Source organism: Zerene cesonia, chromosome 22 (genome assembly GCF_012273895.1).
Source record: "Zerene cesonia ecotype Mississippi chromosome 22, Zerene_cesonia_1.1, whole genome shotgun sequence".
NCBI classification, from domain to species: domain Eukaryota; kingdom Metazoa; phylum Arthropoda; class Insecta; order Lepidoptera; family Pieridae; genus Zerene; species Zerene cesonia.
The window spans coordinates 708,834-722,830 of NC_052123.1; the positions used below are offsets into that span (position 1 = coordinate 708,834).

The following is a 13,997-nucleotide window of genomic DNA, read 5'->3' on the forward strand; positions in this document are numbered from 1 at the left end:
AGTTTTTTCGAACATTGCAGTATGTCTTTTTCAATGTCGTCATAGAGGTTTTGTACCGTGCCACTTTCTCGCATACAAATTTTATTTTATATAAAATTAATTTATCTATATTGTTGTTACGCAAATATTTTCATGGACTGGAAACATAGTACTTATGCTAGTGGCGTTAAAGTTCTATTTGAATTTAATATAACTAGCAAAATTAAGACGATGAAATAGCGGTGTGGCATTGTGGCTACAATAGCGTAATTTCAATACCATCCTCAAGGCCCGGATAGCTCAGTCGGTAGAGCATTGGACTTTTAATCCAAGGGTCCAGGGTTCAAGTCCCTGTTCGGGCGGCTTAACTTTTTGTTTTTTTTTCTTTGTTATATTTTTAAAATTAATTTTATGTAATTATCTAATTATCAATTGTTTTAATATTCTTATTTTTTGTTTTATTTTTTTTAATTAATATAAATTTCGTTACAGGAGTTTTGCGTATTACTCGTTAAAGGAACGTATGCCCGTTATACTGACGAAAGTTATTGACTATCTTTCGCGGGAGAGTTCAAAAATAAAAGGATCCTGTGGTGCCGTGAGTATTTAATTCTTTTTTCTTTTTTTTCCGTAAGAAAATATGATCAAATACGAATTTGAAAATGCTCGATCAAACGACTATGGTAATTATTTTGTATTTGATGGATGTATACAATAAACTTTTTATATGTGGTAGTCGAGCACGCTTCGGCACGAATTGGGCCAGCTCCCACCGGGGAAATACCACACCACCACAGAAGACCGGCGTGAAATAGCATTCTGCTGTGTTTCGTTCGGTGAGTGGGGGAGCGGGAGGCCCATATCCTTTTCCTTCCCCTTCCCAGTCCTTTCCTTTATTCCTCTCGCCAATCTTTTCTTAATCCCTTCCCAATTTAAAGTCGGCAATCCATTTGTAGAGGCGTAAGGTCTGTAATCGACTTTACGCCTCTACAAATGTTCATGGGTGGTGGTAGCGCTTACCATCAGGCGTCCCACCAGCTCCATTGCCGACTGTGACATAAAAAAAAAAACTATTGACACGGTTAAAATGTTTGTGGGTTGTGTTTTTTTTTAACAAAATACAATAAAATAAAATGATTTGGGTGCATGGTTTAAGAGAAATTGTTTCATAAAGTTTGATATTTCTGTCTGTAGTTTTTAAAATAAACCGAACCGTATCCAACCCATTATATCTTTTAAACCAATCAACGCGCGAGGTGTCGAATACCAATTCTTAATTTAACGGTTTCACTACGATAGATATAATCTACCGAAAGTATGCGTTAAATAGTAAGCAATGTATTGCGGAATTTTCGACGCTTCACAATCTCGCGAGATAGATTATAATATAACGACATTTACAATTTTACGGTGACACATACATTAATTATTTACATGGCAGTTTAGACGTCTATTTCTTAGGATAGTACTATATACCTTTAATCTTCTATCTATCCTGCTATCCTACTAATATTATAAATGAGAAAGTTTGTAAGGATTTGTGTGTGTTTGTTGCTCTTTCACGTAAAAACTACTGAACCGAATGCAATGAAATTTGGTACGTAGACAGCTGGACAACTGGAATAACATATAGGCTTTTTATCCCGATATTCCTACGGGATACGGACTCACGCGGGTGAAACCGTGGGGCGCAGCTAGTATTCTATATACTAGTCTCCGTAACTTAGATGTTTTTTATTTCAGTCCGATGAAGACATTCGCAACTATATACAGTACATTACAAAACTAAAGAACGATCTAGTCACCAACAAGCCCTACGATTTACTAAAAGTAGACACCCCTGAAGCGAAACGGTGGAACGAGTGGATATCCGCCGTTGACAGCCCTAGTTATTTCCTTAACACCTGGGTGTTCACCGAGTGCTATGTTTACAGGCGATTGAGGGAAGGATGCGAACTGAAGTGAGTATAATGGTTAATATTATAGCTAGGGTTGTCAATACTGTATTTTTTTTACATTTTGAGATAAGATTTATTTGTTCTTTCTGTTTAAAGTTATCACAGTTTAAATATTTTGAGTTCTTTTTTTAAGAACTACATCAACAATACTCAAATTAGTTAACGGAATATGCCATACAGATAAACTAGGACATACATAAATGGACAGGATGACTTATTATTATATTTATGCCATAAATTATTATGGCACTTTTATGTTCCGTTTAACCCCCGACCGACGACAAATGAAGTTTGATGTTGATGTCTCTTTGTCTGTCTGTCTTTGCGTGTGTGTGGCATCGTAACTGTCCATCGGATGGATTGATTTTGGTGTTGATTTTTTTCATTTTCTCAAATGAAAAATGTGGCGGCTGTCAAAATCCTTCGGGGATTTGTATAATGTTTATTTAATAAATGTTTCGGGTAGGTAAGTTATGCGGCAAATTTTGTGTGTGCGTTCCAGCAAAACGCTGGAAAAGTTCGACCCGTTCGACGAGCAAAAAGCGCAATCGTTCAACAACAGCCTCGAGCCGATGTGCATTGTAGCTGAGAAACTGGCCACCATGCTACCGCCCAGCGATAAGGACAAGCGGAAAGCCGATTTTATTACTTTATTGAAGGTATGTGAATAAAAAAAACACACACACACACACACACACACAAACGCGCGCGCGCGCGCTCGCACTCGCACACAAAGATAGGTATGCATTAACACAAGCACGCCCATATACGCTCGCACGCACGTACGTACGCGTACGCGCGCACATAAGCACGCAAACTAACGCACGCACATACACAAAATTAGACACATTCATATATATGTTGTTAAAACAAATGTATTTTATATAATGTATGTATAATCTTAATATATTTTATTATTTGCATTTTATTTTGTTTAGTTTGAAAATCAGATAATTTACTTTCTCAGAAAGTTATGAATGAATTTCGATGAAGCTTAAAACGGTGAAGGAAAACATCGTGAGGAAACCGGCATGTCCGAGAATTAAAAAAAAAAAAAGTTAGACGACATGTGACATCTGCCAACCCGCACACTTGCGTGGTGGATAATGGGCTGATGATGAAGCTTGAAATCATTTCAATCCGACTTATAGTTTTAGAGTTATGCGTGAACGAACATACAAAGGTATACAATAATGAAATTTGATAGACATATGTCTATGACGAAGAATGAAGAAACAATAATTTAAACATAATCATCTTTACCATCAAGTCGGTAAATATTGTTTGCATCTTACAGATTTGTCTCTGGTCAAACAAATGTGATCTGTCCTTGTCTATGGGCGAGCAAGTGAAGCTGCAAAACGAGGGAGTTAAGAAGAGTCCATCACGGGATGTCATTGACCCGTTCCAGATGATCCTAGACCTTAAAGACAAGGTTAGTAATTACCTGGTACCTATCCATTGGTAGGTCATCGGAAAATGTCCGATCGAGCGTTGTATGAAACATTCATTGAAATGAGAACCTTATTTTAGGGTGGTAATGTTCAAAGTTGTATACATTTAAAAAAAAACTCTGCCTTTAACACGCGTAGGCAGAGTTTTGCTTTGGACATTTTTTGAGTGTAGTTCTTCATTGAATATCATATATAGTATAGTAGCATACATATGTAGTACTAGTAGCATACATATATAGTACTAGTAGCATACATATATAGTACTAGTAGCATACATATATAGTAGTAGTAGCATACATATGTAGTACTAGTAGTAACTTTTATTTATTTTTTATTACTGTTTTCAGATTCTAGTAGATGACTCAGCGAAAATAGCCGATCAGGTTGTTGTTAGAGCTGAAAATATCGCAAAAGCCATTGAGGGGGTGAGTGGAGCTTTTTTTAAAGAGTTTTTAATTTAATATTATTGATTTTTTTTTTTTTGTATAATATGATGATTCAAATATTTCAAGTCATTATAAATAAGTATAAAAATAATAAATGAAATTATAGAAAAAAATTGTCTTTCTTCTTATTCTTTTGCTGGGAGAATTAAATTTTTCGTCAATATTATTTATAACAAAAAATACAACATATTAAGCTTCTTTTACTTATCTCCCCGTGGTTGATTGGTAGAGATCACTGCACAGTGATAAGGCCGCCCATTGTACTATATTTTTCGTATATGTAATTGTTTCTCTCTATGTGTTTTTTTATAAATATATACATAAATAAATAAATAATAAAAAATAAAAAAATAAATGGGTAAATATTGGGATTAAAATAATATTTATTTTGTATAGCTCAATTATATTTCGGGTTTAAATCTAAAACTAATCTTACAGAACACCTCTTTGAAAAAATGCAGTTGTAATAGACTAGCCACGAGCGCCGGTTTGCCTCTCTGTGAGCAAGATGAAAAAGTAATGTAGTATTAAATATTACGTATTCATAGAAAAAATAGACTGAGTTATAAATATTGAATATTAATTAATTTTTGTATTTTTAGATGAAAACTCTCTGTCTTTGTAGATATGTCAACTAAAATAGGAGTATTTATCTTTTTCAATTTAGTTGTTTATTTGTTTTTATATAAAATAAAATGATATAAGTCATAACTTCATGTGGGAAGGTAAATCGTTACGTTACATAACGCGTTACGGCTCCAAGGTATGTAGCTTCTATTACTTCACGCATACGGATAAATTAGTTTCAGTTATCATAGACACGATTTTATTAACTTCACCTGTATGTTTGTATGTGACTTCATTAGACTCGATTTTGACCCACTTCAAGCGAACAGATTGAATTCAAACTTTGTACACTTATCAAGGATCGGTGACAATACAATAATTTCATGAGTTAATCTTATTATTTCGATTAGCATTGCCAGGATTAAATAATTTTCTTACATATATTCGGTGTAAGAGCAAGTGAGACATAATTGGTTCTATTATAAAAGTGTTTTTTTTCTAGGTTTCATTTTTACAATATTTACTTTATTTGTATTGTATTTTATTTCAAATATAAACTCCTGATTGTATTTATAAATATTCTTTTGTAGTTAGCACACATAAGTATTTTTTTGGTTGTCAATAAATAAGATAATAGTGTAATTTTAGTTAATTTAAATAAATGTTGTGTACAATAATCTATATCAGCAATTTTTTATTATTCTGATGTATAAATCGTGTGATTTGTTTCTTCCCCTCCACCTCCTCACTTCAAAGGCACAAAACATGTTCTTTTTATTACTCCAGCATGTAAATTTTGATATGAAAAATGTTATATCCACATTTTTAGACATTAAAAAAAACCATGTGGCAATGTGAAATAATAAACGGTTTATATATTTCCAGCCCCCCGAGGCCCCAGCGGGCGAGGGCGAAGCCCCCGAAGGGCCTCCGCCCCCGCCCTGCCCCTCCAAGTTCACCGTGCCGCAATCGGTTATGTTCGGTGAGTTGTCTTTGTTATTTATTTATTTAATGTGAGTAAAACCACACCGTAGAGTATAAAACATTACAGAAGTGACATTTTTGGACTTAACTTCAAAGATTTTTGACAATTATGGCGTTCATAAATTTATCTGTAACAATATTGGATGATAAATATATAATACACTATATATTATAAAACACAGTCGCTTTCTCTGTCCCTATGTCGCTATGTACGCGTATATCTTTATAACTACGCAACGGATTTTGATGGGTTTTTTTAAATAGATATGATCGATTCAAGAGGAAGATTTATATGTATAATATCGTCTATTAAACTATAAATTTACTTATGAGTCATATCTTATGGGTATTATTTTTTGTTATCTGTGCTTTTCAGCTTTTTTTTTTTTTGCAGATATAGTCTGTGACAACGCCGGCTACGAGCTGTTCACCGACCTCTGCTTGGCACATTTCTTAATATCACAAAAAATCGTACAAAAGGTGGGAATGAATTTTACATAATTTGTCTAGCGGTTTTTAAACAATTATTTTTGTTTAATTTTTAGTTTTATAGCATTGAAATGCTTTATAAATAAAAATTTATTAAAAAAAAAATTCTTAATTATTTTTGTCACAAAAAAATATATATTTTTATTTTTAATTAATATTATAACTTGAGTTTGATTTGCGAGTTAGTTTTCTATATAATGAAGATTATATGTTATACTAGCTGCACGCCCCGGCTCCGCTCGGGAAGTTATTTATCGAAATTGTAATAATATAAACTATCCTATATTTTAAGTTGGATCGAATTGCTCACGGTGTGCATATTTGATTCAAATCGGTCGAGCGGTTTAGGAGCCCATCGCGGACAAACAAAGTGACACGTAATTTATAATTATACATACTATAAGATGAAAAATTGCCGATATATATTATATTTAATATTAAACATTATCCAGGTTAGGTTTCACGTAAAGAAAATACCTTGGTTCGTGTCTGACGTCACGCCCGTAGATTTTCAGTGAGTATATATTTATTACTTTTTATCTAAATATAATACCTAAATTGCTTATATAAGATTTTTTCTTTTTTGTTTCTCTTAAATTCTAATATTAATTTAATCTTAATTATGTCTTTATTTGAATCAAAAAGTAACACAAAATTACTTTATTTTAATTTATTAAACAATCAACTATAACCGTATTGGAATATAGCTCAGTTTGCTATGAGTTAAAAATATCGGTGAAGTGCGAGTTGGACTTGCGACACCACTGCATGAAAAAAAACATCGCTCACCCATCCAATTTGTGACCGTGTCAACTGTTGCTTAACTTCGATTTTTTTTTTATTATTTTCTCCCTAACGGAACGCACCAACGTTCAAATAATAAAATCTCATCACAATCGGTTCACTCAGTCGAGAGTTGTGGATAAACAAACACAAAATAATATAAATTCTCACCTTCTCGTTTTGAAATCGGTTGTAAAATTGATGTAACATTACCACTACAGGTACGTGATAAGTTCATGCGCAAAGAGCAGCTACCGTAGGGAAGTGCCGCCCGATCCTAAGCCAGGTATCCTAGGTTTTGTATATATTTTGTTTAACTAACGCAAAGGGGACTGTTCTGAGGAACTTCTTGACGTTATTCCCGCTGCCGATTTCCACAACCGCACCTCTCGCCACAAATTAAAGTATCATCCTCACCATCTGGATGCTTGGCGGTTTACTACAGTGCGCTTTTCTCGGCATTTTTTGCCGAGAACTACAACCTTGTGGAATGACCTACCATCTTCGGTGTTTCCCAAAGATTTCGACAATGAAACATTCAAAAAAAGGGCTTACATATTCTTGAAAGGCCGGCAACACACTCGCGGTGCCCCCGGCATCGCGGGTGCTTATGGGCGGCGGAAATCATTTTCCATCAGATGAACCGCCTGCTCGTTTGCCTGCTTAGCTATAAAAAAAAAAAATCCTTCATATCATAGACTAGCTTTTCGACCGCGGCTCCGCCCCCATAGCCGTTGGTTAAATTGGACACACAGACATTGCAACGGACATGTTACTTTCGCATTTATAACATTAGTAGCGATTATTTTTTAATGACTATTTAGAGTTAAATATTTAACACTGTAGATGCAAGTGAGGACAGTGTAGAGGAGCCGCCCCGTGTGGTGTCGTCCGACAGTTTGCAGCAACTGGCGAGCGCGTGGGAGGGGTTCGTGCAAGATGGCAGCTTTGTTGTTATGGTGAGATCCTACTCAAACTTCTTGCTCAGTGTTTTTTTGTGTAGAAAAAAATTTTTTTGTAAGTGGTACTTTTTTTTCGTTGTATTTTTTGAATTCTATATACATAGAAATGTAAAAAAAAAATTAAGTGTTTCGAGATAGATATTTCTTTTTACTTTTGCTTTTTTTTGCTTAACAACGGAGTATTTTTTTTTACAAAAATTCCTATATAATATAATGAAAAAAAACAACATATTGTTCACAATAAATCCCACATACAAGCATACTTTTTTTACAAGAATTCCATAAGCAATGAAAAAAAATTTATTCACAAAAATCCCAAAAAAAAACCCTCGTCTATATTAAAAAAAAAACGTTCTGTCCGTCAGTGCGACGACTTCTGGACGTCGCCGCACGTGTACAAGGACATGAAGCGCTACGACCCGGACCTGTACAGGCAACTGCAGTTCGCCGCCTGCGTCCTGTTCAAGGGAGACCTGAACTATAGGAAACTTCTCGGCGAGAGGAACTGCAACCCCACTCTGGGGTTCGAGCCGGCGCTGCAAGGTGCTGCGGATTCTGCTGCTCAAACTCAAATAGATGAGTTTGAGTTTGAGTTTAAGAATTGACAAAGTTTTTATCAACTTTGAATATTAGAATTAAGCTAGATATTATAAACACGCTTACTAAAATTGAGTTTTGAAGTTGAAAAGCTTGTTCGTTTGGACTGGTTAATCTCAGGAATTGTTGGACCGACCTAAAAGATTATTTCTCCATTAGATATGTATGAAATGAATGAATCATGAATGAAAATAATGTACGTGATCCTCGAGTGATATAGAATATATCCTAGATATAGGATATATGTACCGCGGGCGAAGCTGGGGCGATTTGCTATTTGCTTAATTCAATTTGAAATCCTTAAACGATATAGACCTTTGGTATTATACTCAATTATATTACAATTACAATAATGTAAAACCTACTAAATATAGATTTATTTATTATTATTATATACTTTACGAGAATTTATTCAATTAAATTTAATAAATAGGGGGTATATTTTTCAAAAATTTTGAATTACACATAAATGATTAAACTATAATCATATTGAGTTATAATATAAATTATATTTCTAATGAAAATAAGGTTTCCTGCCGGCGCCGATAGCCGCGTGTCGCACGGTGAAGGCGGACTTGATCTGCGGCTTGCCGAAGGGGAAGTGGGAGCAGCTGAACAAGGTTGACGAGAAGTGGATGGAAAAGGGAGACTATGGGTGAGGGAAATTGTTATAATTCATTCATTCACGCCCTGATCCACTCTTCTTTCACGTGAATACATATACGTACATAATTAACATATTGTGTATATAAAATTATATGTATTCATTGATGTCTAAATATATAACAAGTAAAGAAAAAAAGAAAATACATTTATTTGATATACGTGACATAATACAAAACATTGAAGATGTACACAATTACAGATTAACAATAACAAAACATGTGCTACAAGTATTATTCAATTCACCAAATAAGAAATTTATTCAATCACTAGCTGCGCCCCGCGGTTTCAACTGCGTAAATCAGTATTCCGTTGTGATATCGGGATAAAAATTTGCCTGTGTTATTCCAGTTGTCCAGCTATCTATGTACCAAATTTCATTGCAATCGGTTCAGTAGTTTTTGCGTGAGAGTAACAAACATACACATGATGTATGTGTATGTTTGTCCACATCACATCCTCACAAACTTTCGCATTTATAATATTAGTATGATTCGTTTACTGATTTACTGATTCGTTCGCTCGTAAGAGTGTGGTGTATTCAGTTAGTTAATAAGACGGCGCACGTACGATACGTACTCTGTAATTAAGTTATTTTTTCTTACATTAATTATTGTCTTTCCGTTTTCTAGTGTGATACAGTTCTGCGGCAAGTGCGAGCCGTTGAAAGTGTCGGACCGGCCCTGTCCCATGTACGGGGACACATGTCGGGGGCTCGTCTGCTCTTAGGCTATGCGGTGAGTAAGAATTTTAATTTTGAAATTTAAATGTGGAATTTGGAATTTCGTTTGTTTGATTTGAATTTCGAATTTCAATTTAAATTTATGTATTCGGTATATTATATACCTACCGATGCTAAAACATTGTTTCAAAGTATAGTAGAAATATAATAAAGCAATTAAGAGATTTAATCCAAATTTGTTCAAATTCTTATTAGTTGTAATCACATTTTCAAACAGATTCAATAATTATTAGCTCAATACTATATATTACATTATGTATTGAATAAATTGTACCTAAAATGATGTTTCTTATTTTAGATACTCAAATTGTAAGTGAGAAATTGGAACAGGGGTTACGAAGAGTTATAATAATTATGTTGATATTTTTACTTTGTTGAAATAAACTTATTTTGGTATAAACTGGGTTTTATATTACTTACATGTATAAGAATATATATAAATCAATTTATTTATTTTATTCTAAATACCATTATTGAGAAGAGAACGTGAGCGGCCATGCTATGACATGACGCAAAAATCACAATATCGTAAAAATATACTTAACTTTATTTACACTAACTTATAAAACTAACCATATTATATTGTAGCTGTAACAATTGTAAAATGCCGTTAATCTTTTTGACAGATACATGACAAACAAATTGATTTCATTATTTACACAAATTCAATAATTTAAAACGCAAAGTTATAGTAATTTTGATTACATTATATTATTGCTTATTATTTTTAAATAAAATCGTACTGCGTACTTCATGAGACATATTACGTTATTAGTTACATGTTAAAATGCATTTAAAACTACATAAATTGTCCGTATGTTTGTCTATTGACTGACAGCCACCCAACCGCTGTTTCCATCCGCTAATTGTATTTGAATCAAGCGAACCGTGTTGTTCCCGTCGCTTAATATCTGTAAAAATAAATAATCAGTCAGAACTAAACCAAAATTTATGAGACCACAAGATGCATCAGCTTTCAAATAAGAAGGGAATCATTAAAATCGATTCACCCAGTCGGAAGTTGAGGTAACAAATAAAAAAAAAAATCAGAAGTGATAACCTCCGAAATCATTAGATAAAACATATACAATAAGGAAAGCTCTACAATTTTTTATATTTTTTCTGCTATCATAATGATTTTAATATTGTTTATTAATTACATAGCATATAATGTATCATATTATGTTTCCAAGCTTCTCCGATTTTGGCTAAATCAATTTTATGAAGCTTTCTACGTTTGGCTTTGCCCGCACATTTGAAGGAAAAATAGACAGGTCCGAGATTTTCCCCGCATAGTTACCGTTCCTGTGGGATGTCCGGGATAAAAATAACCCTGTTTTGTTCGGGTCGAAACCTTCACTTTACAAAACTTTATGTAAATCGGTGCAGTGGTTTTAGGCGTTGGAATAGACAGATATACGAGAGTTTCTTTTGCATTAGTGTGCACCTTATAATGTAGAAAGCTTTAAAATGAAACTTGTTTCATCCCATGTGAATTCGGGGCGAATCACTAGTATGTATAATTAATTTAATAATACAAGTAAACTCACGTGGGCTTGTTCGAGTTGCTCTGCCGTGATATTCTCCAACACAGTTCCTTCTATTTTTTCGACACCTTCCAAATTATCTGAAAATTAATTTTTTTTATCATAATATACATACTATATTTATAATAATAAATTCCAAAAGAAATTAAATATTATAACAGTTCGATTATATTATATTTTTTAGCACATGCCTTTATAAAATGTTAAATTAATATATATTTCTTAATTGAATATTCTGTATTTATAACTGATATAATATGAAACCAATTATGTTAAACGCTGCTTTTCAGAATTTCAAAAAATAATGTTGGTATCAACCAAAAATATCAATCTTGCAGCATAAAATTTACTATTAAAAAAATATTATGTTCTATATGTACAGTAATTTCTTAGACAAATATGTATATACATACACAAATACACTTACGTATAGTTAGCAAGGCCGTCTCTTCACCCTCCACTTCAGGCACCAAATTCAAGGATTTTCCTAAAAATATAACATTTATAATTACTTGAGTTTAACTAAATTCACCTAGGTGAAAAATAAGTGGTTTATATTAAACACTGACCATATAAAAACGACAAAATATATGTAAATGAAACTAAACAAGAGATAGATCTAAAAACGAACAGTAAATTGCTATGAAAAGCGTAATTAACACACTTCTATAACGCGTAACGCCGCGGGCACGTGCTAGTGATTATATAAATAAACATAAAAATATCTCACCGTCAGACATCATGAACTTCTTATCCGTACTTATAATGTATTTGGTTGTATTGTCGTCGCCTTCCAGTTCCACTGCGAAGGAAATTAATTTAAAAATAACATATGCATATTTTTATTTTATGTATTGGGATACAAACAGTACATATTCAGAACATTAATACATAAACATTACAATAACAGCTGGCCAGCCACATGTACTATATAGTTATAGGCGTCCACAGCATTATATATACTTGACATTTATACATTATATTTTATTGAAGAGATAGTGGATCAAACTGACTTAAAATTGAAAACTTTTTAGTTTATCATTAAATATATCAATAGAAGATAATTTGGCAAAGCAATCGTGGGTAGACTATCAGCGGCACAAAGGCGAGCTGCGACCAACGATGGGCTTTACAAATGGTAATGAGCAGAGTCAGGTGAACGTTTCTACTATTGCGTAGGTATGCGTAAAATTAATGACACAAAATTATCTTTCATATTAAAAAAAAAAAACAATTTATTTTCATACAGATCATCAAATCCCACACTTACCAACTTTCTCTGTAGATTCGAGCTCTAAAACATCGGCAGATTCGTAAATCTGCAAATGAAATATTCAATTGTGTGTATTTATTATCATTATTGAATTCAGTATTTGCTGTGTATATTATTTATTATTTTGTGGTATAAGTGAAACATACTAGCTGTCCGGCTTCGCTCGTGGTACATGTATATCCTATAATCCACATTCAATATCAACAAAAATATAAATGATTCCCCTTAATGACTAGGTACGGATGATCTAGACATAAATTATTTAATTATACAAATAATCAAACACTCAAAATGTCTACTACATAATATTTTTTTTAGCTCAGAAATATATACTTACGGTTTCCATTAGTTTCTCGTCTCGCTTTTTGTCCCGGACGATGACGGGTTGCGTTTTTATTTCCTGAAAAAAAAAAATTACATTAAAAAAATTCTGATTATTTTAAGGCAAAAATACTTTAAGACAATTTGAGTCTTATATATTTCACCGTTCTATGTCCCTATATTTAAGCATACATAGGGGATGTATGCTTAAATCTTTAAAACTACGCAACGGATTTTGATGGGGTTTTTTTAATAGATAGTGTGATTCAAGAGGAAGGTTTATATGTATAATAACGTGTATTAAACTACTCCGAATTTAATACGAAGCCGCGGGCGAATGCTATCCAAGTGACCCAAAGTGAGTCTTGGCCTCCGACAAGACTAAGAGCCTCCATTTCATCCTATCCTGCGCCACCTCTTGCCAGTTTTCAGTCTGGATGGAGTGCAGGTCTTTCCTTACTTCGTCTTTCAAATTCAATTTTTTTTTTTTTCAAATTCAAAATGATTTATTGTGATTCACAGGTTATTAGGAAGGTATTACATTATATAAAGTTCTACTGTGATCTACCATGTGGCGTACAATTGTCAATTTTTACATAAATAATTAATTAATAATCATATTTATACATATTTTCGTTTATACCAAGCACAAAATAACAAAGGCAAGATGTGTAATATTATTGCCCATATTAAAATTTAAAAGATATGTGTCATTGTATTTAGTTCAGTCAGTTATTTATTTATGATTGGTCAAAATATTCGTTAAGTGTGTAGAATGTCATTTTCCATCTGTATCTAGGACGTCCGACCGGTATGTTATGATGATTACAAAGAGCACTTACATTATCTTCGAGTTTGCTGATCCGCGGCTGGTTGATCACGATCGACTCCGACATGTGACCCTGCGCATCGATAAATTATTATTTTTCATTTCTGAACAAAAAGAAAATTACAAATGTATTATTAAAAAAACAATATGTGATTTTGTGTAAGTAATATTATTGATAGTGGATGCTTTTGGTTAACACGATCTTTTTTTTTGTGTCTGTACGGGTGTGTATTTATTTGTATTGTACACGTATGTGAATACAAATGAATAAATATGTGCGTATGTGTGTAGTACACGTGTGGGTGAGAGTCTATATGGATTTGTATGTGTGTGTGTGTGTGTACGCACGGCGGTGTGCATGTGGTGGTGCAGCAGGTGGCGCCGCATGTATCCGGCGCCGCAC

The 13,997-nt window shown here is 33.4% G+C and overlaps 2 protein-coding genes and 1 non-coding gene across 5 annotated transcripts in view; 2 read left to right on the plus strand and 1 right to left on the minus strand.

The window, feature by feature from the left end:
* Positions 1 to 10,024, plus strand: part of LOC119836033 (damage-control phosphatase ARMT1-like) — a 13,559-nt gene extending 3,535 nt beyond the window's left edge. For 2 of the 3 annotated variants that reach the window (XM_038361204.1, XM_038361201.1), the window contains exons 2-16: positions 472 to 577; positions 1,723 to 1,940; positions 2,440 to 2,596; positions 3,235 to 3,372; positions 3,739 to 3,816; positions 4,276 to 4,353; positions 5,290 to 5,386; positions 5,783 to 5,868; positions 6,330 to 6,391; positions 6,882 to 6,946; positions 7,507 to 7,619; positions 7,988 to 8,165; positions 8,748 to 8,874; positions 9,515 to 9,619; positions 9,923 to 10,024. In XM_038361204.1, coding sequence (XP_038217132.1) covers positions 472 to 577; positions 1,723 to 1,940; positions 2,440 to 2,596; positions 3,235 to 3,372; positions 3,739 to 3,816; positions 4,276 to 4,353; positions 5,290 to 5,386; positions 5,783 to 5,868; positions 6,330 to 6,391; positions 6,882 to 6,946; positions 7,507 to 7,619; positions 7,988 to 8,165; positions 8,748 to 8,874; positions 9,515 to 9,611 — 1,600 coding nt within the window. In that variant the 3' untranslated portion in view covers positions 9,612 to 9,619; positions 9,923 to 10,024. The remainder of the gene's footprint in view (positions 1 to 471; positions 578 to 1,722; positions 1,941 to 2,439; positions 2,597 to 3,234; positions 3,373 to 3,738; positions 3,817 to 4,275; positions 4,354 to 5,289; positions 5,387 to 5,782; positions 5,869 to 6,329; positions 6,392 to 6,881; positions 6,947 to 7,506; positions 7,620 to 7,987; positions 8,166 to 8,747; positions 8,875 to 9,514; positions 9,620 to 9,922) is intronic. The other variant, XM_038361203.1, reaches the window with a different exon arrangement.
* On the plus strand, positions 269 to 341 carry Trnak-uuu. The gene has a single exon. It is a non-coding gene; the product is annotated as a tRNA-Lys (tRNA).
* Positions 10,025 to 10,085: 61 nt separating the features above from the next.
* Positions 10,086 to 13,991, minus strand: LOC119836034. Its single transcript, XM_038361205.1, has 8 exons — positions 13,943 to 13,991; positions 13,608 to 13,667; positions 12,782 to 12,844; positions 12,442 to 12,490; positions 11,902 to 11,973; positions 11,599 to 11,658; positions 11,175 to 11,251; positions 10,086 to 10,535 (listed from the first exon to the last, which is right to left on the minus strand). The coding sequence occupies exons 1-8, from the start codon at positions 13,979 to 13,981 to the stop codon at positions 10,449 to 10,451; spliced, it is 507 nt and encodes a 168-aa protein (XP_038217133.1). The 5' UTR covers positions 13,982 to 13,991; the 3' UTR covers positions 10,086 to 10,448.
* Positions 13,992 to 13,997: the final 6 nt, after the last annotated feature.